General features: G+C 38.8%; 1 protein-coding gene across 1 annotated transcript in view; it reads right to left on the bottom strand.

Annotated features, from left to right (window-relative positions):
• The window catches only part of LOC135222815 (DNA-dependent protein kinase catalytic subunit-like), a 763,170-nt gene that overhangs the window by 235,226 nt on the left and 502,085 nt on the right, over positions 1-25,859 (bottom strand). The window contains exons 35-36 of the mRNA XM_064261121.1: positions 10,333-10,509; positions 8,844-8,953 (exon numbers count right to left, since the gene is read on the bottom strand). Coding sequence (XP_064117191.1) covers positions 8,844-8,953; positions 10,333-10,509 — 287 coding nt within the window. The remainder of the gene's footprint in view (positions 1-8,843; positions 8,954-10,332; positions 10,510-25,859) is intronic.

Below are 25,859 nucleotides of genomic sequence, written 5' to 3'. Positions count from 1 at the left end.
GGGGCCAAGAAGGGATCAGTGGTAGACCCGCTAGTGGCCGCCCCTTTGTTAGCAGACCTCCAAGTCATGATCTCCCTCCAGGATGGTGATTTCTCAGAGGACGTGGCAGAAGACGTCGTGGCTATGAACCTTGACGTTGAGCCCATGGCAGTAGACCACATGGGCACAGGTAAGGGTGCAGTAGGAGCAGCTTCTGGGGGTTCTCAGGGCCCTTTCCTGAGTTCCCTTTCTCCATCTCCTTCTACTGATCCTTCCTCTTCTACCTCTTTTCGGGGCTTCACTGAAGACCAACGGGCTGTTCGCCCTAAGGTCACTTCAGTGATCCCCAAAGTTAAGTCGACCGTGGACAAACTGAAAAAGTCCCTCCCTAAGAAATTGGCCATCTTAACGGACGCTTTTACTCCCGCTCCCCACCCCGGAACAGTCAGATCAAGGGCGGCCTCTTCGTCAGCGTCGAGATCCCCCAGACGTAAGTCTCGAAAGGATCGGGCTCAAGTGCCCCCTTTCAATCCCGAAAGCTTCTCGGCCAACATCTTAGAGCAGGTGGGGATTATCATGGGAACCTTGGTAGATAACAAGGCTGGCACAGTACTCTCCCAGCTCTCAAGTACTGTTGCGTCATCCGGCCAGTCAATGCAATCCCTGGCGGAACGATTGGCTGCTCAAGAGAACGCCATCACCGGGATCCAGACCACGATCGCGGCAGGGACTCCTCTGGCAATGCCACCCTCTCCTCTCCCAAAGCCAGACTCTAGCCAACTGCCTGAATTCAAGGCAGCCAATCCTTGGAGGATTGCCTCACATGCTCCGTTCGTGAACGGGATGCTGACCATTGAAGGCATTGGAACTCGAAGGCTGGAAGACTTTGAGTTCTTTCCCAGGAACCTTTAACCCCCATTCATTGGCTACGTCCGTCTGACGGAAGCAGCTATGATGAGAGAAGACAAAGTTCCCAAGGAAACCGTGATCCTTCCTAGGGAACAGGCTCAACAAACTCTGCTGAGAAGCCTGGAAGAGTGGGGGTGCGAGAATACTCGCATCATGGCCTTTAGGAGTCCCTTCACCATTTTTACTCCTGTGGAAGGTACTCCGCTACCACTTACCCTTAAGGTAGTGGAAGCAACGTTTTAGGCAGCCCTGAAGGACGAGCCTTTGCCTCAACTCCGGGAGACAGAACCCACCTCTCTCTTGGTTCCAGGCTCTGAGGCCTACTTCGAGGGAGCAGTACCAACTTTCTCGGTAGGGAAACTTGAGGCTGACTGCGCCACCACTCTCTTTAGCGAGAGACTTCCCAGGTTGTCGGACTCCCTCATCCAGACGGAGTACGATGCCCGGACCAGGCTTGCGAGATCCCTCTCCTCCATGACGATGGCTGAAATGACGGCTCTAGTGTACCAGCAAGAGCCATTGTTCAAAGTCATGGCTAAAGGTCTGCTGCACACCATGCAGTGTGACCTTTACGACTTTCTAATCGCCAGGAGGAATTGTAGGAAGCATGTCCTGGCGGAAGCCACCATCCGCCATGAACCAAACAAACTGATAGCTTCCTCAATTTGGGGGACAGACCTCTTCCCAGCACCAGTGGTGGCGGAGGTCTTACATGAAGCATCCAAAGTAAACCAGTGCCTCAAGGTCAGGTGGGGGCTGGTACCTAAACGGAAACAGGAATCCTCTGGTCCGAACCAGAGGATTAAGAAGAAACCAAGGAAGTTCTTGCCCTTCCAGACCCCTCAGCAGACGCTGGTCCAAGCGGTCCAAACACCTCAAGGGCAACAACACTCCTCTTCTAAGGGTCAACAACAATACCTTGTCCTGACCCCACAGTCACAGCAGCCTCAGCCTTCCACATCCTTTGCTGTCTCCCCAGCCTACAACTCTTCCTATGAAAGGCAGAACTTTCAGGCTTTCAACAGGTTCACGAGAGGTAGCAGAGCAAAAGGTGCCTCTCGTTTCAGAGGGTCTGGCAGGGCTACAAGTAGGGGAAGAGGCTTCCGAGGAGCAAGGGGTGGCTGCCCCTCGGCAAGCCAGCAGTGAGAGCCCCAAGGTAGGAGGGAGACTGTACCTCTTCCGCCAGCGGTGGAGGTTCAGCCCCTGGGCTCAGAGTATAGTAACCAAAGGCCTAGGTTGGAGTTGGCTAGAGGGCCCTCCTCCAACCAACAAATTCTATCAACCACCAACAGCGGAATTGGTAGAGTATACCCAAGACCACCTTCTCAAAGGAGTAGTCTCAAGAGTCAACAATTTAAAATTTCAAGGACGCTTGTTCAGCGTGCCAAAGAAAGACTCGGAAAACCGAAGGATCATCTTAGACGTGTCCCATCTGAACTTATACATTCATTGCGACAAGTTCAGGATGCTGACCGTTTCGCAGGTACGGACCTTACTTCCCCGTGGGGCCGTCACAACCTCTATAGATCTTACAGATGCCTACTATCATGTTCCCATAGCCAGACACTTCCGTCCATTCCTAAGCTTCAAACTAGGAAACAAATCCTACTCCTTCAAAGTAATGCCATTCGGGCTCAACATAGCCCCCAGGATTTTCACCAAATTGGCGGAAGCAGTAGTGCAAGAGCTAAGGAAACAGGGAATAATACTAGTGGCTTATCTGGACGATTGGCTTATTTGGGCAAAGAACCCCAAAGTATGCAAAGAAGCAACGGTCAAGGTGATCAAATTTCTGGAACATTTAGGTTTCCAAATAAACAAAACCAAGTCCAGACTAACACCGGAATCCCGATTCCAGTGGTTAGGCCTTCAGTGGGACTTGCAATCACACACTCTATCGATTCCGTCGTTGAAAAGGAGGGAAAAAGCAAGAGCTACAAAGCAATTTCTCAAACAACAACTAACATCCCAGAGGTGCCAGGAGAGGATCCTGGGCTCACTCCAGTTTGCATCAGTCACAGACGTTCTGCTAAGAGCCAAACTCAAGGATATAAACAGAGTATGGCGTTCAAAAGCGAATTGCAGATCACGGGACAAACTAACCTCTATCCCGGCGATCTTACGAAAATGTCTCCGCCCATGGACAGAGACAAAGAATCTATCAAAAGCAATTCCCCTACAATTTCCTCCTCCATCATTAGTGATCCACAAGGACGCCTCACTAACAGGGTGGGGAGGATACTCTCAGCACGAAAAAGTTCAAGGAACTTGGTCTTTAACATTCCGTCAGCTACATATCAATGTACTGGAAGCCATGGCAGTGTTCCTCACACTGAAACAACTCCGACCGCCCAAGAACTCACATTTCAAACTAGTTCTGGACAGTGCAGTGGTGGTACACTGCATCAACAGGGGCGGATCCAAGTCAAGTCACTTGAACCACGTCATGATAGCCATCTTCTCTCTGGCAAACAAGAACAAATGGCACCTGTCAGCCACTCACTTGGCAGGGGTCAAGAACGTAGTAGCAGACGCTCTATCTCGCTCCGTTCCGTTGGAATCGGAGTGGACACTGGACAGGAATTCGTTCAATTGGATCAGTCTACAAGTCCCGGGACTTCAAGTAGATCTCTTTGCCACGGAGTCAAACCACAAACTCCCTTGTTACGTGGCACCCAACCTCGATCCTCTAGCATATGCTACAGACGCAATGATCCTCGATTGGAACACATGGAAGAAAATTTACCTCTTCCCTCTGGTGAACCTTCTCCTGAAAGTTTTAAACAAACTCAGGACATTCAAGGGCCAAGTAGCTCTAGTAGCTCCCAACTGGCCCAAGAGCAATTGGTTCCCTCTACTTCTAGAGTTGAGACTCCGGCCCCTACGGATTCCCAACCCCAAACTAACCCAGTTAGTGCAAACTCAGACTGTGTCCGCTTCCTCAAGAATTCAGAAAACCCTAACTTTATGGATTTTCTGAAATTCGCAGCTATAAGGAATGCAGAAATTGATCCCCAGAATATTTCATTCTTGGAATCAGATAAAAGGGAATCTACCCTGCGTCAATATGACTCATCTGTTAAGAAACAAGCAGAGTTCCTTAAGGATTCAAACTCTCAAGTCATGACAATGAACCTGGCCATAACTTTCTATAGATCATTGTTTGAGAAAGGTTTAGCAGCAAGCACTATCACTACGACCAAATCAGCTCTCAAAAAGATCTTCCAGTTTGGTTTTGGCATAGATCTTACGGATTCGTACTTTACCTCCATACCAAAAGCTTGTGCTAGATTAAGACCATCAACGAGACCTAAATCAGTCTCTTGGTTTTTAAATGATGTCCCCAAACTGGCCTCGGACATTAACAATGACTCTTGCAATTATATATCTCTCCTGAGGAAAACCATATTTTTACTAAGTTTAGCCTCAGGAGCTAGAATATCAGAACTGTCAGCCTTATCAAGGGAACCGGGTCACATTGAGTTCCTCCCCTCAGGGGAGGTCCTCTTATCCCCAGATCGCCACTTTCTAGCCAAAAATGAAGATCCACAGGACAGATGGTCCTCGTGGAAAATCCTACCACTACCTCAAGACATCTCTCTTTGTCCTGTCAACTCATTAAGAGCCTACCTAGGTAGAACAACTCTGAAATCTTCAGGTCCATTGTTCATTAGGAAGGAAGGTGGTACAATCTCCCTAAAAGGGATCAGACAACAAATTTTATACTTCATTAAACAGGCCAACCCAGAGTCCTTTCCTTGGGCCCACGATGTTAGGGCAGTGGCCACATCTATTAACTATTTCCAACATATGAATTTTGAGGATCTTAAGAAATATACAGGCTGGAAATCTCCGACAGTCTTCAAACGACACTACCTAAAACCCTTGGAAGCCCTCAAATTTCTGCCTGCCCCCATTGCACCCTTACTTAGTTTAGTAGCCTCTATGTAATTGTGTTACCTTGAGTATTGCTGTTATGTTCATCATTCTCGTTTGGGATTCAGTTCCATTGTTTATGTATAAGTCAACTTGTTATCCTGTCTTATGCCTACCCTGTATATATTTTGCTTGTTTGGTAGGCTAATTAATTTTAAGTTCTATCCCATGTTTAAGGGTTCATACCATTAACTTTTAATTGTAAGACTGTAATTTAAGTTGATCATTATACTATTAACCTTACAGGTGTTTGTTTTTACCTTCTTATTATCTGTACTGTCCCTCAAGCTTGGTGTTTTAGCATTCTCTGGTACTATCTCACAGGGCGACACAGGTTAAGCCCAGAAATGGGATTTTGACGAAGGAAAAATCTATTTCTGGGCAACGACCTGTGTCGCCCTGTGAAACCCCACCCTATAGTTGCATTGTTCTCACCCAGCTTACCCCAAGCTTGGAGGCTATCTTCAGGAATGACGTCACAGGCGTCGGAGGCGCTCAGGGTAGTAGTAGAGGGTACCGGGAGCTGTAGCACGGCTCCTCCGTAGTTGGGGGTTTTGTCGAAGGAAGAAGCTAAATGGCAAGGGACCTCTGGTAGTGATTCCACTCGCTCCTTTACTATACCGACACTTCTATTAGAGGTGAGTGAGCCATTTATCTTGGCATTATATAGTTTCTTTTTTCTCTAGGATGAATAGCAATATTTATACCTAAGAAATAGTATCAAAGGAACCATTTCACAGGGCGACACAGGTCGTTGCCCAGAAATAGATTTTTCCTTCGTCAAAATCCCTTTAATCCCTTTGAAGTCATTTTTGCACCATTTTATATAAGCCGTTACATAGAGTTTTATATATGAAAATGTGTGCAATTTCATGTAGAATACAACAAAAAACAAGCTTTTATCAGTTTTGAAATATTTTCATATAAATAACGATAAGTGCCAAAATATCAACCTTCAGTCAACTTTGACTCGACCGAAATGGTAAAAAAACGGAATTGTAAGCTAAAACTCTTAAATTCTAGTAATATTCAATCATTTACCTTCATTTTGCAACAAATTGGAAGTCTCTAGCACAATATTTCGATTTATGGTGAATTTTTTAAAAAACTTTTTTCTTACGTCCGCACGGTGACTTCTGAAAAAATCATAAATTCTTTTGTCCGATTGTCGTAATGTTTGCACCGTTTTATATTAGCCATTACATAAAGTTTTATAGCATACAGGAAGTCCCCGGGTTATGATGGGTTCGGCTTACGACGTTCCGAGGTTAAGGCGCTTTTCAATTATATTCATCAGAAATTATTTCCAGGGTTACAACGCCTACAACACTCCTCTGGCAGAAGAATTATGACATCAAAAATGCAAAATAATCAATATTTGAATGTTTTTTTTTAATGCAAAATTCGATAAGAATGCAGTTTACATAGTTTTGAATGCACCCAAACCATTAAAAGTAAGCATTAAAACTAAGGTTTTCTTAGGATTTTTGGTGATGTTCCAGCTTACGACGATTTTCGGGTTACAATGCGTCTCAAGAACGGAACCCCCATTGTAACCCAAGGACTGCCTGTATGTAAATATGTGCAATTTCATGTAGAAAACAACAAAAAAATACTCATGGTTGTAGCTTTTATGAGTTTTGAAATATTTTCATATAAATAACGATAAGCGCCAAAATTTCAACCTTTGGTCAAATTTGACTCGACTGAAATGGTAAAAAAACACAATGGTAAGCTAAAACTCTTACATTCTAGTAATATTCAATCATTTACTTTTATTTTGCAACAAATTGGAAGTCTCTAGCACAATATTTCGATTCATGGTGAATTTTTTAAAAAACTTTTTCCTTACGTCCACGCGGTAACTTCCGAAAAAATCATAATTTTTTTTGTCAGATTGTCATAATGTTTGAACCGTTTTATATTAACTGTTACATAAAGTTTTATATATGAAAATGTGCACAATTTCATGTAAAATACAACAAAAAATAACTCGTAGTTGTAGCTTTTATCAGTTTTGAAATATTTTCATATGAATAACGATAAGTGCCAAAATTTCAACCTTCGGTCAACTTTCACTAGACCAAAATGGTCGAAAAATGCAATTGTAAGCTAAAACTCTTACATTCTAGCAATATTCAATCATTTACCTTCATTTTGCAACAAATTTGAAGTCTCTAGCACAATATTTCGATTTATGGTGAATTGAAAAAAAACTTTTTCCTTAAATCCGCGCGGTAACTGGCGAAAAAATCAGAAATTCTTTCGTCCGATTGTCGTAATGTTTGCACCGTTTTATATTAGCCGTTACATAAAGTTTTATATATGAAAATGTGTGCAATTTCATGTAGAATACAACAAAAAATAACTCATGGTTGTAGCTTTTATCAGTTTCAAAATATTTTCATATAAATAATGATGTGCCAAAATATCAACCTTCGGTCAAATTTGACTCAACCGAAATGGTCGAAAAACGCAATTGTAAGCTACAAATCTTACATTCTAGTAATATTCAATCATTTACCTTCATTTTGCAACAAATTGGAAGTCTCTAGCACAATATTTCGATTTATGGTGAATTTTTGAAAAAACTTTTTCCTTACGTCAGCGCAGTAATTGCAGAAAAAATCAGAAATTCTTTTGTCCGATTGTCGTAATGTTTGCACCGTTTTATATTAGCCGTTACATAAAGTTTTATATATGAAAATGTTTGCAATTTCATGTAGAATACAACAAAAAATAACTCATGGTTGTAGCTTTTATCAGTTTCAAAATATTTTCATATAAATAATGATGTGCCAAAATATCAACCTTCGGTCAAATTTGACTCAACCGAAATGGTCAAAAAACGCAATTGTAAGCTACAAATCTTACATTCTAGTAATATTCAATCATTTACCTTCATTTTGCAACAAATTGGAAGTCTCTAGCACAATATTTCGATTTATGGTGAATTTTTGAAAAAACTTTTTCCTTACATCAGCGCAGTAATTGCAGAAAAAATCAGAAATTCTTTTGTCCGATTGTCGTAATGTTTGCACCGTTTTATATTAGCCGTTACATAAAGTTGTATATATGAAAATATGTGCAATTTCACGTAGAATACAAAAAATAACACCCATGGTTGTAGCTTTTATCAGTTTTGAAATATTTTCATATAAATAACGATAAATAGAAACAATTCGACCTTCTGTCAACTTTAACTCAACCGAAATGGTTGAAAACTGCAATTGTAAGCTACAACACTAACAGTCTAGTAATATTCAATCAATTACCTTCATTTTGCAACAAAAGGGAAGTCTCTAGCACAATATTTTGATTTGTGGTGAATATTTGAAAAAAACTTTTTTTTTACATACGCGCATTACGAATTCATGCATCATATTGTGATAATATTTTCCCTGTGTTGCTTTGATCGTTTTACATTGTTATATACCAAAATCATTGCACGTTAGTGTACAATACAAAAAAAAATTAACTCATTAGCTTTAACTGTTTTGCTCACAGCGCGATTTGTATACAATTATATAACGAAATTTTTTTTCGCGGTCATATATTCCAATATATATATATGATAATAATATTTTTTTCATTTCTGATGGTTGCATACTAAACTTCAGGCAATGACAAAAAAAGAGCCAAAAATGAACTCTTAATTTTGAAAACTAAGCGTGCTGTGATTTTTTGAACAAAACTTTTTTCCCGCTTCGGCGCTCACTCCCGAACGCCGCCGGCATACGGGAGACACTTTCGGAAATACCGGCTAGGCGTTTAAGGGTTAACTGGAAAATAATGAACAAGCTACTGCCATCACAAGTGTTCACTCAATGATGGCAGGAACAAATTGAGCTTTCTGCTTACAGTCGTTCCTATTCTCACACTAGTGGATTGGACTGTTCACCTACACAATGGTTTGAAGAGTTACCCACAAATTTTTTGAATTCAAGCTGCCATATAAGTGGAACTTATAGCCAAGTAATTACTGGGTAAGTTATTTATACAAAAATGGAATGACTAACCTTCATTTTGTTTTTTCATAAATTTCAAGTACAGTCCTAATACTTCTGATGCAGCTCCATAGATGGCAGCTCCTTTACCACACATCAACTTCACCAGTGAACTTCTGCACCTAAAATTACAAGTACAGTGTGTCCAAACAAGAAGTGGTATTGCGAAGAATAATGATCGCAGCTGGATGGAACAATAAGGTCAAGAAGTCTCACTGCCTACATAGTAAAAGTGATGTAAGATACGAAACCTTTGTAATGATAATGATTTAGATTAACTTAAAAAAGGGCATAAAATAAATAGTTCATCTGCTGTGTCACATGCACACAAGATGCAACAAAAATAAATATCGCCTTACGCTACATCCTTCTCCCTGAAAAACTGGATGGGAATATCTGCTGGTTACTATACTTTGATAAATATTTAAGAGCCTTTACAATACAGTATTGAACACATTATACATGATGAAATTCTCTCATCAATAGTGAAATTCTTATCAAGAAAATGATCAAACTGCTGAAAACCTAATATAGCTTTACACTTTACTTATTGCATCATAAATTTTACACAGGTTGCTGTTTCAATATATCTAGGTTCTTTCCCTATTTCATTGGTGCACCCAAATGTTTTCTTAATTTTTTCTAGTATGTATGTACATCTTTCCTTTCTATTCATTAAGAATCTCACAAAATCTACTTTCCCTCTTACAAAATTGCTTGTCAATTCAGTCCTCCACAAATCCCCTATTTTTACCATCCAGGCCATCTTCTGGTCAGTTTAGTGACCTGTATAATGAAAAATGTTACGGCTAGGAAAAATCATGTAACAGTAAATCTGATTTTTCAAAGGTTGCGAGATAACAATATAGGCAGTCCCTGGCTTACAACGTTCTGAGGTTAAGGCGCTTTTCAATTATATTCATCAGAAATTATTCCCAGGGTTACAACGCATGTTCCAAGGTTACAACACCTACAACTCTCATCTGGCAGAAGAAATATGACACCAAAAATGCAAAATAATCAATATTTGAAGGTTTTTTTTTTAATTTGAAATGCAATAAGAATGCAGTTTACATAGTTTTCAATGCACCCAAAGGATTAAAAGTAAGATTTTCTTAGGATTTTTTACAATGTTCCGGCTTACAACAATTTTCGGGTTACAACGCGTCTCAAGAACAACACTTACACTTATGACAAGGTGAATTGACAACATTAAAGGATAGGACAACCTTCAAAATAAAGAAAATCTTACATAACCTGTACAGGTAAATTAGAAGATGCCAGATAGGGGCACAGCAAAGAACTTCAAATTGACCTTCAAAAAAGATAACGTCTACAAACTTTCAAAGTGATATTCATAAATCATATCTACAGCAAACTATACACATCCATGAATCTTATTCACTTTATTATCTGTTAGAAAGTTCTCGGCATGTGCTGTGTTAATAGCACTAATACTTACCAATTGGAGACTTACTCTAGTAAAATAATAATGCAATACCTGATTTTGTCTGAATCACTTTCTGCAGAGTGTGGCGCTATTCCTTGTTCAAGTACAATACCCAGCAAATGTAAGCCAGCATCCACCTCTCTATTCTGCCCATTTGCTTCTTCCATCAGAGAGTACATGATAGTATAAGGAACTGTCAGGATGTTTTTCCATTTCTCTACAACTGTTCTGTGAAAAAATTATTCAAAATTAATAAATATTCAAATGGAACAAGCGAATAAGGCCATTCATTTGAAAAGTAAGTTCCATAGAATAGAATGCCTTTAGGTGACAAAAGAGGAAATTGCAGTCTTCTTCACCAGTGTATCCCTAAGCTAAGGAGTCCATTGCAATGATGCATCTTCTCTAACAAAGTCCCAGTGAAAGTATCTTCCTCCTCTGCTGTACCACTTTTCTTCACTTTACCACACCATCTGATCCACTGATTCCTTCCTCCCTCATTTTATTAATGTCATTTAATCCTTTGCCCTCTCGACTTTCTAGCCCCAACAGTTTCCATCCAAGCCTTCTACACTCCTCCCTCATCTTTCCCATATGTCCAAAATATCACAATCTCGACTCTCTATCATAGTAATCTTTATCACTCAAGCACTTCTAATTTAATTTTCCCAAAATCCTTCTCACCATCCTCAATCCTGTTAGCTCCAGCTTCTGTTCCTTATTCCTACTTAATACCTATGTTTTTTACCCATACATCATCATCACTGGTCTGACTATGGTACGATAAACCTTTATTTTCAGTTTATATATGGGATTCTTTTGTCACCCACTAACTCTCCCAATTCCCTCTTATGTCCCCTAGCTGCTTTATCTCACTTTCAAACTCAGTTTCACATCCTCCTTCCTGGTTTAAGGGGTGCGCTGATGCCATAACGCCCCATTGACAAAGAGGGTGCTTATAACTTTCTTAGGATTGAAAGGATTTGCATCAAATTTTTAACTTATTCTTCAACTTCTAATGAAATTTTTAATAATGAATTATTAACAAATTATTTGCATTTGGAAAAAAATTACCCTTTTAGAAAACACTATGTAAAAAAAATCATTCAAAAATCAGTTTATCTCTGTGCAAATCGAGATATATAGTTATACTGAACTCTGTAAAGTTTTAATGACTTTGGTTCGGTCTTCAAGTTAAAAGAACTCATTTTTTAAAAACTACGTTTTGAGAAAATGCCAAAAGAAAAATAAATGCTTATTTTGTAATAACTACAAAACTATGCCAGTTAGAATGCTGAATTTTGCACTGAAAATATTTTGTCATATAAGAACTACGCCCTGCAATTTACAATATAATCAAGTGAATAGAAATGTGATTTGTTGATTTCTATATTCTACCTAAAATTCACATTTATATTTTCATGTAACGTTTAAAAATGAGTTTGAAACTTTGACAGCTAGAAGGCTGATTTTTGCACTAAAACTATTTTGTCGGATAAGAAATATGCCCTGAAATATACAATGTAATCAACTAAATAGAAATGTGATTTCACAATTTCTACATTATACCTATCATTTGCGTAGTATATATTCTTATGAAACGCTTGCAAATGAATTTGAAACTCTGACAGTGAGAAGGCTGATTTTTGCACTAAAAGCTACTTTGTCATACAAGAAACAAATCCTGCAATACAAAATAATCAGGTGAACAGAAGTGTATTTTCTAGACTTCTACATTTTACCTATAATACACAAGTACATTTTCATGCAAAATTTTTAATTAAACCCACCAACAATGATAATATAAGGCAGTCCCCGGGTTACGATGGTCTCGGCTTACGACGTTCCGAGGTTACGACGCTTTTCAATTATATTCATCAGACATTATTTCCAGGGTTACGACGCCTACAACGTTCATCTGGCAGATGAAATATGACACCAAAAGGCAAAATAATCAATATTTGAAGGTCTTTTTTTATAAAAAATGCCATATGAATGCAGTTTACATAGTTTCCAATGCACCCAAAGCATTAAAAGTGAGGTTTTCTTAGGATTTTTGACGATGTTCCGGCTTACGGTGATTTTCGGCTTACAACACGTCTCAAGAACGGAACCCCCGTCGTAACCCGGGGACTGCCTGTATGTATATGGGATAGTATATATGTATATATATACATATATATATATATACAGTGGACCCCCGTATTCGCGTTCTCCGGATTTGCGGACTCACACATTCGCGGATTTCTCTCGGGAACGTTTCCCTGCATTATTCGCGGAAAATTCGCAGCATTCGCAGTATTTTTCTATGAGAAATATCCACAAATTCCTGGTTTTTTTTGGGGGTTATCATTTCATCATACAATACACTTTTTGTGATAAAACTAAAAAAAAAAAGAAAAACCAAGTATGAAAATTTGTAGTGGTTTTTCTTAAGTTTTAACTAACAAAATAGGCAGTTTTTAGCGTTTTTATAGGGGCTCCAAACATTCGCGGATTCTAACTATTCGTGCGCGGGGGGGGGGGGGGGGGGGGGGGGGGGGGTGGGTGCTGGTACGCATCCCCTCTGCGAATACGGGGGGACCACTGTATATATATATATATATAATATATATATATATATCTATATGTATATATATATATATGGATATGATATATATGATGTATATGATATCGTGAGCTACTTTTTGGCGCAAGACAAATGAGCACCGACAAATGAGCACCGACAATTGAGCGCAAGACAACTGAGCACAGTAACATTAGGCGCCGACATTTGAGCGCCAAAAATTATTATTTATTACACGTAAATACTTTAAATTATCTCAAAACAGTTTATAAAAGGGAACAAAATTACTGTTTTAACCTTTATTTTTTATGACATGTAAAAATTATATCTAAACAAAATCATCTAAAAAAAAACAGAAATATGATTTCTTAAATTTTTATTTATTACACGTAAAAAGATTTATGAAATGCTTTCTCATAGTCACACAAAATGGAAGATGGAGCAATCTCATTATCCATGCAAAGTAGTCGTATCAGAGCACGGCTATATGCTTCCTCTGACTCTCTGTTAAGGAGAATGTATACCATTGGAAGACGCTTCCTTTATATAGGATATGAATCACATATAGCTGATAAAATAACTGAGGAGCTATTTTGAAAGTCCCATCTCCCATCCAGTGCTTATTTTCTTTCATCAATCTCAAATTATCAGGGGTGGCAAATATAAAATAACGATCCGGGTCATCACTACCGGAGTCATATGCAAGAAAATTTTCACCAGCATGCGTGAAAGCAAGTTCTTGTGGTATATCTATTTCCCTATGTTACTTGGTGCTGGGATAAGCAATCTCTTGCACTTCCGTTGTCGTTGTACTGTCCGCTGAAGGGAATGAAACTTAGGAAACTTAGGAGGAACAGCGACTACTTCAGGATACAAATTAATTTGGGTCGCCTAAACGATTCGCCTTGGTGCATCATTTGATGCTGCTGCCCTTTCGCGAAGCCGCATCATTGATAAGCTAGCCGCCGACTTTGTAGGATCTGGTACATGATCGTGATCACTGGCAAATGTGAGTTCATCTCCAAAAACATGTATCCTTCCTTTGCACTTTTCATTTACACAACGCCATGACTCTTTGCCACTCTTAAGCACTCTGTTGAGTCTGTAACAATACCCTTCGTATAATATATTTTGTTTTCCTTTGGACGATGTTATTTTCTCCATCTCGTGGGTTCTCTGAACCGAAATAAACCAAAACTAATTTTCCTTTTAGAAGGCTTTGTTGAATGTAACGATTGGTTTTAACGATAATAACCAAACAATTATAATAGTCAAACAACAAATAAACAGCGTTGTTAACTATTCCTAAACCCACAGAATTTGAAAAATACAATGAACTGATTTTAACAATAATAACCAAACGATTGTAATAGTCAAACAATAAATAAACAGCATTGTTTGGTTTTTTAGCCAATGGATATATATATATATTGTGTATATATATATATATATATATATATATATATATCTATATATATATATATATATATATATATATATATATATATATAGTATATATATGTATATTTCTAAACATTTTGTCTCTGAAGTTCTTAGTTTTCTTTCATACCTATTTTGAAAATACCTGCGCTCAACTGTCTTGCGCTCAATTGTCGGCGCTCATTTGTCTTGCGCTCAAAAGTCAGTAGAACCTATATATATATATATATATATATATATATATATATATATATATATATACAGTGGTCCCCCGTATTCGCGGGGGATTGCGTACCGAGACCCCCCCTCCCCCCCCGTGAACAGCTAGAACCCACGAATGTTTGGAACCCCTCCTTATGAAAATGCTAAAAAACAAAAAAGCCTATTTTGTTAGTTTAAAACAAATCAAGAAAAACCACAAAAAATTTTCATACGTTGAATTTTTTTTAATATGTTTTTATCACAAAAAGTGCATTTTATGATGAAATTCATAAAAAAACAAAAACCAGGAATTTGTGGATAATTATCAAAGAAAAATACCGCGAATGCACGAATTTTCTGCAAATAATGCAGGGAAACGTTCCCCAGAGAAATCCGCAAATGTGTGAGTCTGCAAATCTGGAGAACACGAATACGGGGGGTCCATTGTATAAATATAAATATAAATATACAATGGTCCCCCCGTATTCGCGGGGGATGCGTACCAGACCCCCCCGTGAATAGTTAGAACCCGCGAATGTTTGAAACCCCAATGAAAATGCTAAAAACAGCCTATTTTGTTAGTTAAAACTCAAGAAAAACCCACTAAAAATGTTCATACTTGGTTTTTTAATAGTTTTATCACAAAAAGTGCATTTTATGATGAAATTCATCAAAAAAAACCAGGAATTTGTGGATATTTATCATAGAAAAATACCGCGAATGCGCGAATTTTCCGCGAAGAATGCAGTAAACGTTACCCTGAGAAATCCGCGAATGTGTGAGTCCGCGAATCTGGAGAACGAGAATACGGGGGGTCCACTATATATATATATACAGGCGGTCCCCGGGTTACGACGGGTCCGGCTTACGACGTTCCGAGGTTACGACGCTTTTTCTTAAATATTCATTGAAAAATCCGCCCTGGGTTACGACGCTTGTTCCGAGGTTACGACGCTGACGCTTCCGATGCTCCGAGTTTACGACGCTTTTAAAAAACACATATTATGATAAGATAAGAATCCTTTATAGTTTAGCACAGTTTCTCTCTCTCTCTCTCTCTCCTCTCTTCTCTCCTCTCTCTCTCTCTCTTTGTATTTTCCAAGAAAATAATCACTATATTTTCTCTCTCTCTCTCTCTCTCTCTCTCTCTCTCTCTATACTACAAAGATGTATGTTTTTTAGTATGATAAATAAATGATTTACTATTTTCAAATATTAATATTAATTTATACAGCAATAATATCAATTCATTAAAGAAAATACCATAGTGAATTAGTAAGATTTTAGCTTATATTTAAAAAATTATCGAAGAATGAAGGAAATCCCAGTGCTTCTCTGTTGAAGGAAATCCCCAGTCTTTCTGTAACCTTTCTCAGGTACTAAACTGTCAGATATATATCATGTTCTGTGACAGCCAAAAGGGGGAAGAGCTGGGGGAGAGCTGCAGTGGTCCTGACATTTCCCCCCCCCCCCCCCTCTCTCTCTCTCTCTCTCTCTCTCTCTTCTCTCTCTCTCTCTCATCTCTCTCTCTCTCTCTCTCTCATTTACTGAGACTCGAGATTTTTTATGTGCTTGTACTATTTGTTTTTAATACTTTCAAGTAATAATAATAATAATACTGTAATTACAAAATTCATATGTGATAGTATTTTAAAGAAATACAATACGTACTAATCTATCCATGTCATTTTAATTAAGGTTAACTCTCTCTCTCTCTCTCTCTAATTCTCTCTCAATCTCTCTCTCTCTCTCTCTCTCTCTTTTACCGAGATGAAAGAATTTTTATGGTACTAGTATGTAAAATGTTTATTGATAATTTCAGTTATTTAATAATAATAATAATAATAATAAACTTTAATTACAAAATTCATAATGGTTGTATTTAAAGAGATAAAATGACCTTTCCATTTCACTTGTAAGGATAATTCCTCTTTCTTACTGAGATGAGAGAATTTTTTATGGTAGATGCACGTGTTTATTATATTTTTCAAATAATAAATAATAATAATAATAATAATAATAATAGAAATAGTAATAATACGATAAATAATTTCAAAAGAAAATTCTTCCCTTTGTCTTTTTCTGTATCAATTTCCCCACCTCAACTCGAGTGACACAAGCTTAACAATGCCATACAATGGTCAACGAATTTAATGGTTTTATGTTAATCCTCTCTCTCTCTCTCTCTCTCTCTCTCTCTCTCTCTCGTCTCTTCTCTCTCTCTTACTGAGATGAGATCATTTTCATGGACGTGTATGTAATAAGTTTATCATTAAATATTTTTTCCAATAATAATACAAGTACATATCTGAGTATTTTAAATACAATAATCATTCCATTTTCTCATCTTTTAAACAACTCTCTCTTCTCTCTCTCTCTCTCTCTCTTTCTCTCTCTCTCTCCCCTCCCCACAAGATACTTGTCATACATTTGGTGTTTCGTATTTCTTCCTCCTTTATCTCTCTCGCTCTCAGCAAAAGAATTGATAGACAGACAAACATAATTGCACAGTCCTCTCTCTCTTCTCTGGAGAAATATATGTATTTATGGGAGGGGGAAAAAGTTTGGCCTACAGACATTCATTTCAATCTATTGAAACCTAAGGAGTTATTTCTCTCTCTCTCTCCTCTCTCTCTTCTCTCTCTCTCTCTCTCTCTCTCTCTCTCTCTCTCTCTCTTGTATTTTAATGAAAATATACAGTAATTTGTGAATACACAGTGTTGCACATGAAAAAAGTAAATTAGTGATAATTTTAGAGATACGGCCCTAAGAAAAATTGCAAATTAGTAGTGAAATTTTCCCTGTGGACATGTTTTCAAGAACGTCGTTCCGGCTTACGACGATTTTCGGGTTACGACGCGTCTTAAGAACGGAACCCCCGTCGTAACCGGGGACCGCCTGTATATATATATATATATATATATATATATATTATATATATAATATCTATAAATATATATATATATATATGTTATATATATATATATATCTATATATATATATATATATATATATATATATATATATATATATATATATATATATATACAATGGAACCTCGACTTACGAAAAACTCAAGTTACGAAAGCAAACAGAAAGATTTTTATGCCTCTACATACAAAAATAATTCAGGTTACGAAAGGGTGTTACTGTAAAGTCCCGAGATTCGCCCCGACCGCTGAAAACAATTTTAAAACTCGCGCACCTCTAACTCTGTAGACTCGCCACCATCCCATTGGTTCCTGGTGCTAGTCACTGCCGTAAGATCCTGCTCTCTATAGGTCAGCATCTCTCCCATCGCGCTCTACGTAAAGGCGTTCTTTGGCCATTTGGTAGCAGCATCGTTATCGTAAGCACGCAGAATTTGTTTGTTCATATATGATTTTGTTTGTTAACGTAAATTTGTGTTAGTGATTTCGCTTTGTACTTTATCGTGTTGTGTGAGAACTTAATTAGTACTACATAACTTAATTATGTATAGTCATGGGTCCCAAGAAAGTTGCTGAAGTTCACGGAAAGAAGAGGATGCTTTCTATGCAGACAAAAATGGAGATTATCAAGAAGTATGAGGCTGGCATGCGGTTGAGTGTGATCGCTAAGGAATACAGCCGAAATACGTCGATGATAGGCACCATCCTTAAGCAGAAGGAAGCCATCAAAGCAGCTACACCTCCCAAGGGCGTGACTATTTTGTCCAACAAGAGGAGCCATGTGCACAATGAGATGGAGAGGCTGCTTCTTGTATGGATAAAAGCGAAAGACATCGCTGGCGTTATGATAACCGAGACGGCAATCTGCCACAAGGCCAGCGCTATTTTCAGCGATTTGATTGCCCAGGCCGAAGAAGACGGTGGAGAAGGGACATCGACGCCAACCCCAGACTTCAAGGCTTCTCGTGGGTGGTTTGAAAAATTCCGGAAACAGACTGGCATCCATTCGGTGGTGCAGCAGGGGGAGGCGGCCAGCTCGGACACGAAAGACATATCATTTCCAGAGAAGAGAGAAAGTAAGGACTGAACAATTATGTTTGTCTGCATATCAATTCTTTTGCAGAGAGAGAGAGAGAGAGAGAGAGAGAGATAAAAGAAGGAAGAAATCGAAACACCAAATGTATACCTTATGTAAAACCCTATATCAAATTTACCTAAAATTATTATCATATTAATATATTAACCTTAAAGATTGTATTAATATAATTTCAAAGTAATTGTATTAACCCTTTAACGCCGAAGGGGTATAATAAAAATCGTCTCCCGTATGCAGAGGGGGTCTCGGAGTGAGCGCCTAAGCGGAAAAAATATTTTTGTCAAAAAATCACAGCGCGCTTAGTTTTCAAGATTATGAGTTCATTTTTGGCTCCTTTCTTTGTCATTGCCTGAAGTTTAGTATGCAACCATCAGAAATAAAAAAATATAATTATCATTTATAAATAATGCAATATATGATAGCGCAAAAACAAAATTTCATATATAATTGTATTCAAATCGAGCTGTGAGCAAAACGGTTAAAGCTAACGAGTTAATTTTTTGTTGTTATATTGTACACTAAATTGCGATCATTTTGGTATATAACACATCGTAAAACAATCAAAGCAACAGAGAGAAAATATTATCACAAAATGATGCATGAATTCATAACCGGCCGCGGTATGTAAAAAGTTTTTTGTTTTTTTTTTCAAAAAAATTCACCAATAAATCTAAATATTGTTCTAGAGACTTCCAATTTGTTTCAAAATGAAGATAAATGATTGAATATTACTATACTGTAAGAGTTTTAGCTTACAATTGCAGTTTTTGACCATTTCGGACGAGTTAAAGTTGACCGAATGTCGAATTTTTTTATATATTTTATTTTATATGCAAATATTTCGAAAATGAGAAAAGCTACAACCTTCAATTATTTTTTGTTGTATTCTACATGAAATTGCGTACATTTTCAAATATAAAACTCTATGAAACGCCTAATATGAAACGGAGCAAATATTACGAGAATGCGACATACGCATTTCGGAGATTTGCGGCGGTGAATCGGCGTGCAGAGGGAAGGAAAGTTTTTTTTTTAAATTCACCATAAATCTAAATATTGTGCTAGAGACTTCAAATTTGTTTCAAAATGAAGATAAATGACTGAATATTACTAGACTGTAAGAGTTTTAGCTTACAATTGCGTTTTTCGACCATTTCGGTAGAGTCAAAGTTGACCGAACGTGGTTTTTTTTCTATTTATCATGATTTATATGCAAATATTTCGAAAATGAGAAAAGTTACAACCTTCAATTATTTTTAGTTGTATTCTACATGAAATTGCACACATTTTCATATATAAAACTTAATGTAACAGCTAATTTAAAATGGTGCAAACATTACAACAATCGGACAAAAAAATTTCTGATTTTTTTCGGAAGAGTTACCGCACGGACGTAAAGAAAATGTTTTTTTTTTTTTTTTTCAAAAATTCACCATAAATCATAATATTGTGCTAGAGACTTCCAATTTGTTGCAAAATGAAAGTAAATGACTGAATATTACTAAGATATAAGAGTTTTAGCTTACAATTGCGTATTTCGACCATTTCGGTAGAGTCAAAGTTGACCGAAGGTTGAAATTTTGGCACTTATCGTTATTTATATGAAAAGATTTCAAAACTGATAAAAGCTACAACTATGGGTTGTTTTTAGTTGTATTGTGCATGAAATTGCGCACATTTCCATATATAAAACTTTACGTAACGGCTAATTTAAAATGGTGCAAACATTACGACAATCGCACAAAAAAATTTATGATTTTTTCGGAAGAGTTACCACGCGGACGTAAGGAAAAAGCTTTTTTCATAAATTCACCATAAATCGAAATATTGTGCTAGAGACTTTCAATTTGTTGCAAAATGAAGGTAAATGGTTGAATATTGCTAAAATATAAGAGTTTTAGCTTACAATTGTGTTTTTCGACCGTTGACTGAAGGTTGAAATTTTGGCACTTATCGTTATTTATATGAAAATATCTCAAAACTGATAAAAGCTACAATCATGAGTATTTTTTTGTGTATTCTACACGAAATTGCACACATTTTCATATATAATACTCCATGTAACGGCTTATTTAAAATGGTGCAAAAATTATGTCAATGACGAAATAATTTCTGAGATGTGTTACTGATACTTTTTAGTGCGATAAGGAAGAAATTCGCGCTTGCGCGCCTGCGTAACGATTGTAAAAAAAACAACGCCTTGATCCGTGAGCTCCCAGCATCCCCCAAGGCGCGTGATTCAAAAGTTTTTGCCTGGTAGGCCCTATAAGTATTTTTCCGCAAATTTTTATAAAAGGGATTTTGCAGAGGAAAAATCTATTTTCTAGGGGAGAAGACCTTGGTGTGCCCGCCCGGTGAAAAGGGTCCTTCTTACTACTTTTCTGATATAAATAAGTTTCCAAAATATAACCAGAAGAAAAGTTAAACCATTTGGTATGCAGAGGTTACTACCTCCTCAAAAAAACGCTGAAGCACCTCCAAGGGCGTCGTGTATAAAGAAAGGGCGTGTGAAAGCCACTAAACACAGGTCACCTTCCAATTAGATTACTCCTTCGTCAATACATGAACACGGGATGCGCCGCTACAGCGGTCTCAACCACACCGCTCCGACTCCCCCAGCCCCCGCCCGATGCGAGCGCCATCTTACATCCTTCTGTAATAGATTTCAGTAATGGCTTGGAAAGGAATGGGATGGGAAAAAGGGTAGGGTTTCACCGGGCGACACAGGTCTCTCCCCAGAAATAGACTTTTCCTACGTCAAAATCCCTTTTCTGGGTCGACCTGTGTTCGCCGGTGAAAAAATACAAGAGAATGCCTTCCAAGCTCATGAATTCAAAATAATACTAAGGATAACGAAAACATCATTAATAGATAAATCTTCATTAAGTAATTATCACTAGTATATAAACTTAATGTCTAAACTTAAGAATATAACTTATATTATAACTTAATCACTAAATATGCATACATAAATAAAAAATGTAAAAGACTCATATACATTTCTTAATACAATATATACAGGTAGGATTAAGCACAATCCAAGATTGATCGATATTCTGAAGAGGAAAGCATGATACTTGGATGGCTGAATCTGATCTACCGAGGTGAGAGGCATCGTGGCGAGGTGGCAGGTATAAAAGGTGAAAGTATAAGGAATGGGACGAAATTGAAGGAAGGAAAGTTAGTCCGGAGAGATTAAACTCCCCGCCGCTATAGTGGAAAATTTTAAGGCTTGAATATTCCTTAGGTAGTGGCGTTTAAAGACCCGGGGAGATTTCCAACCCGTATACTTCTTAAGGTCATCAAAATTCATATTTTGAAAATAATTAATTGAGGTAGCTATAGCCCGAATATCATGAGCATGTGGAAAAGATTCTGGATTAGCTTGTTTTATGAAGTAGAGTATTTGCTGTCTAATACCTTGAATGGAGATAGTACCCCCTTGCTCTCTGGAAAATAAAGGACCGGAGGAACATGAGGAGGATCTAGCTAAAAAGGCTTTAAGAGTTACCACAGGACACAGGGATGTATCCTGAGGTAGAGGTATAATTTTCCAAGGAGACCATCTATTTGAGGATCTTCATTTTAGCTAGGAAACTCCTATCCGGAGAGAGCAGTACTTCTCCTGATGGGATGAAATCTAAGTTCTCAAGATTACGTGAGAGAGCTGCTAATTCTGATATTCTGGCACCTGAGGCCATGGCTGTAAGAAACAATGTTTTTCTCAGCAGAGAAATGTAAGAGCAAGATTCGTTGTTGGTATCCGAGGCTAGTTTCAAAACATCGTTTAAAAACCAAGTGACCTTTTGAGGATGAATTGTAGGTCTAAGTCGAGCACAAGCTTTGGGAATGGATGAAAAACAAGAATCTGCTAAATTAATGTTAAATCCAACCTGAAAAATCTTTTTCAGAGCCGACTTAATCGTAGTAATAGTACTAGCGGCTAGGCCTTTATCAAACAAGGTTTTAAAGAATGAAATGGCCAAATTTGGGGTCATTTGAAGAATATCCAAATTCTTTATAAACTCCGCTAACTTCTTAACAGCCGAATCATATTGCCTAAGCGTTGAATCCCTTTTGTCAGATTCTATGAATAAGACGTTCTCCGGATCAATATTTGCATCTTTATGAGCTGCAAATTTCATGAAGTCCACAAAGTTAGGGTTTGAGCTATTCTTGAGGAAGCTGACACAGTCTGAGTTTGGACTATTTGTGTCAACTTTGGATGTGGGATCCGTCTGGGATGGAGTTTCAGCTCTAGTAGGAGCGGAAACCAATTGCTCTTGGGCCAGTTGGGTGTTACTAGGCTACTGATCCTTTGAAGAAACGTAGTTTGTGTATACCTTCATCAGAAGATCACTGGAGGAAGGGAACAGATAAATCTTCTGCCAGTGGTTCCAGTCCAAGGCTAATGTGTCCATGGCATAGGCCTGAGGGTCCAGGTTGGGGCTACGTATCAAGGTAGTTTGTGATTGGTGCATGTCGCAAACAGGTCTACCTGGAGATCTGGAACTAGTCTGGTTATCCACCGAAACGAATTCATGTCTAGGGACCACTCCGATTCTAAAGGCTTGGTTCTCGATAAAGCGTCCGCTATAACATTTTTCGCTCCTGCCACATGTGTTGCTGACAGGAACCAGTTTCTTTTTGCTGCAAGGAAATATTGCTACTAGAACATGATTCAGATTGGGTGATTGGAACCTCCTCTGTTTAGCAGTGGACTACACTGAATTGTCTGAGACTATCCTCACATGCCTTGTCTTGTGATGATGCAATTGTTTCAAGGTTAGAAAACACTGCCATTGCTTCCAACACATTTATGTGAAATTGTTTCATCTTGAGTGACCATGTTCCCTGAACCATTTGGTGTTGTGAGTAACACCCCCCAACCACTGAGTGACGCGTCTGTATGAATCGTCACTTGAGGAGGGGGAATTTATTTGTAAAGGAACTGATTTGGTCAGTTTTCTTGGACTGTGTCCATGGGAGTAGTCTCTTTCTTAAAACGGAGGGAATTGTAGATACTTGTCTCTTAAATGTATCTTTGCTCTCTTTCTCCAAACTCGATTGATGTCTTTGAGTTTGGCTTTCAGTAGGACGTCTGTTACTGAGGCAAATTGGAGTAAGCCGAGAATTCTTTCTAAAGCTCGCCTTGTTATCCTTTTGTTCTTGATAAATTGTTTTGTTGCTAATGCTATCTCTTTGACCTTCTTGGGTGGAAGAGATAGCTTGTGCTCTTTCAAGTCCCAATGAATACCCAGCCAATCGAACTGACTTGCTGGTTGTAGCCGGGATTTTCAAATTCAACTGAAATCCTAGACTTTGCAAGAACTGAATTACTTTGTTTGTTGCTTTGTGGCATTCTTCCACTGTTTTCGCCCAAAATGAGGCAATCGTCTAGGTAGGCTACTAGCATTAATTTCCTTGGTTGCCTGAGTTGTTGCTAATACTGTCCTCTCCTAGTTCGTTAAATTATCCTTGGAGCAATGTTGAGGCCGAACTACATCACCTTAGAAGTGCATTAGGATTTTGTTCTGCCTAAGCGGAAGCCTAGGTAGGGAGAGAAATTTCTTGCCATCGGAACATGATAATAAGCGTCTGTAAGATCTATAGAGGTGTGACGGCCCCACGGGAAGTAAGGTCCGTACCTGCAAGACAGTCAGCGATATCGGAACTTGTCGCAGAGAATGTAAGAATTCAGTTTGGACAAGTCCAGAACTACTCTCCTTTTGTACGAATTCTTCTTTGGAACAGTAAACAGACGTCCCTGGAATTTTAGGCTTTTTACTTTCTTATAGCCTTTTCTGTAGGAGATCTTTGGTGTAATTCTTTCCAGATCTGGTGTAGGTGTCTGAAAGAAATTCACCGGAGGAGTGGGGGGACCCCTTCATCCACTTCCAACCCAGACCCTTGGAAACAATACTGTGTGCCCAAGGGCTGAAGGTCCATTGATCTCTGAACCGGTACAGTCTCCCTCCTACCCGGTCCTTCTCATTGATTATGGGTCGGCTTGTATCCTCTACCACCCCTTGCGCCTCTGGTTCTAGGTCCGCCACGTTGGCGGAACTGTCCTCTAGCTCTATTACCACCGGATTGTCTAGGATATCCTCGAAAGGCTCCGGTGGCTTCGTAGGCCGGGTTAAATGGTTGGAGATAAGACATCCATGCTGCTGTGGCTGGTGACTGTCCGCCCTGAGGTGCGGGTACAATCATATTGTTGTGGTTGAGGAGCTTTTGATGTCGAAGGTTTCGACGCCTGGGCTGGAGGATTTGCTTGTTGGCGTTGCTGACTACGGAACCCCTTGTAAGTAGTAAAATATTTCTGTTTCTTTTTCGGGTTCTGGTGCTTCGTTGTAGGGTCGAACTTCCGTTTGGAAGAGAGACCCCAACGAACTCGAAGGTTTTGGTTTGTCCTGGCCGCCTCCTGTAGCACCTTGTCTACTTCTTCTTGAGGAAAGAGATTCTTTCCCCAGAAGGAAGATTTGATCAGTCTATTAGGCTCGTGCCTAATAGTCGCCTCAGCTAATACATGCTTTCCTGCAGCTCCTTCCATGGCTGCAATGAATTCGGTGGAAGCCTTAGCTGATAAGTCTGTAAAAGACTCTTCGCTAATACCTTGAAGGAGCTGCTCTTCTTTATATATTCGAAGGCCAACCAACATCCAGTGATGTCACTGCGTTGATGGACCTAGCCAACCTTGATCTTGCCTCAAACTCTGCCTTAAGTAAGTTCTCCGGCAGTTTCGGAAGTCTTCTGAAAACAGGGAAGACGCACAGTCTGCGTCTAGTTTCCCGACTGTGAAAGTCGACGGAACGTCCTGCCAGAATTTTCTAGTGGCTGGCATGAGGAGGGAGGTAGCGTCCGTCTCTTTGAGAGTCTGCATCGGCAGATCATCATTCTCTGCCTGAATTGTTAGCTCCGTGATCTATCAGTTGAACGGAGAAGAGATGTCTTGTGGATCGTAAAGATAGTGTACGATCCTTTTGTGTGGAGTTAGTTTAGTATTTGTACAAACCAGTCAGTCAGAATGCGAGCCCAGACAGCTTGGGCTTGTTCCTTTGGGAAAATAACTGTTTCTTTAGGAACTTTATCCATTCTGACTAATGCGTTCTCCGTCAGTCGGACAAACCCATTGAAAGGAAACTGGAGTCCTTCTGGGTAAAACTCGAAATCCGACAACGGTCGAGTACCCAGGACCTTCAAGGGGTTAATGTTAATGCCATTCCAAGTATGGAGCATGGAGGGCAAACGCCAAGGGTTTTGGTCTTATCGAACGGCGGAAGTTTTGATGCATCCGGAACTGCCGATGGAGCAGCTTGAGTTCCGGATTGGAGCAGACCTGCGA

This window comes from Macrobrachium nipponense, chromosome 8 (assembly GCF_015104395.2).
Source record: "Macrobrachium nipponense isolate FS-2020 chromosome 8, ASM1510439v2, whole genome shotgun sequence".
NCBI lineage: Eukaryota > Metazoa > Arthropoda > Malacostraca > Decapoda > Palaemonidae > Macrobrachium > Macrobrachium nipponense.
Note: the sequence above shows the minus strand (reverse complement) of the source record. Positions and strands in the feature narration are given on the sequence as shown.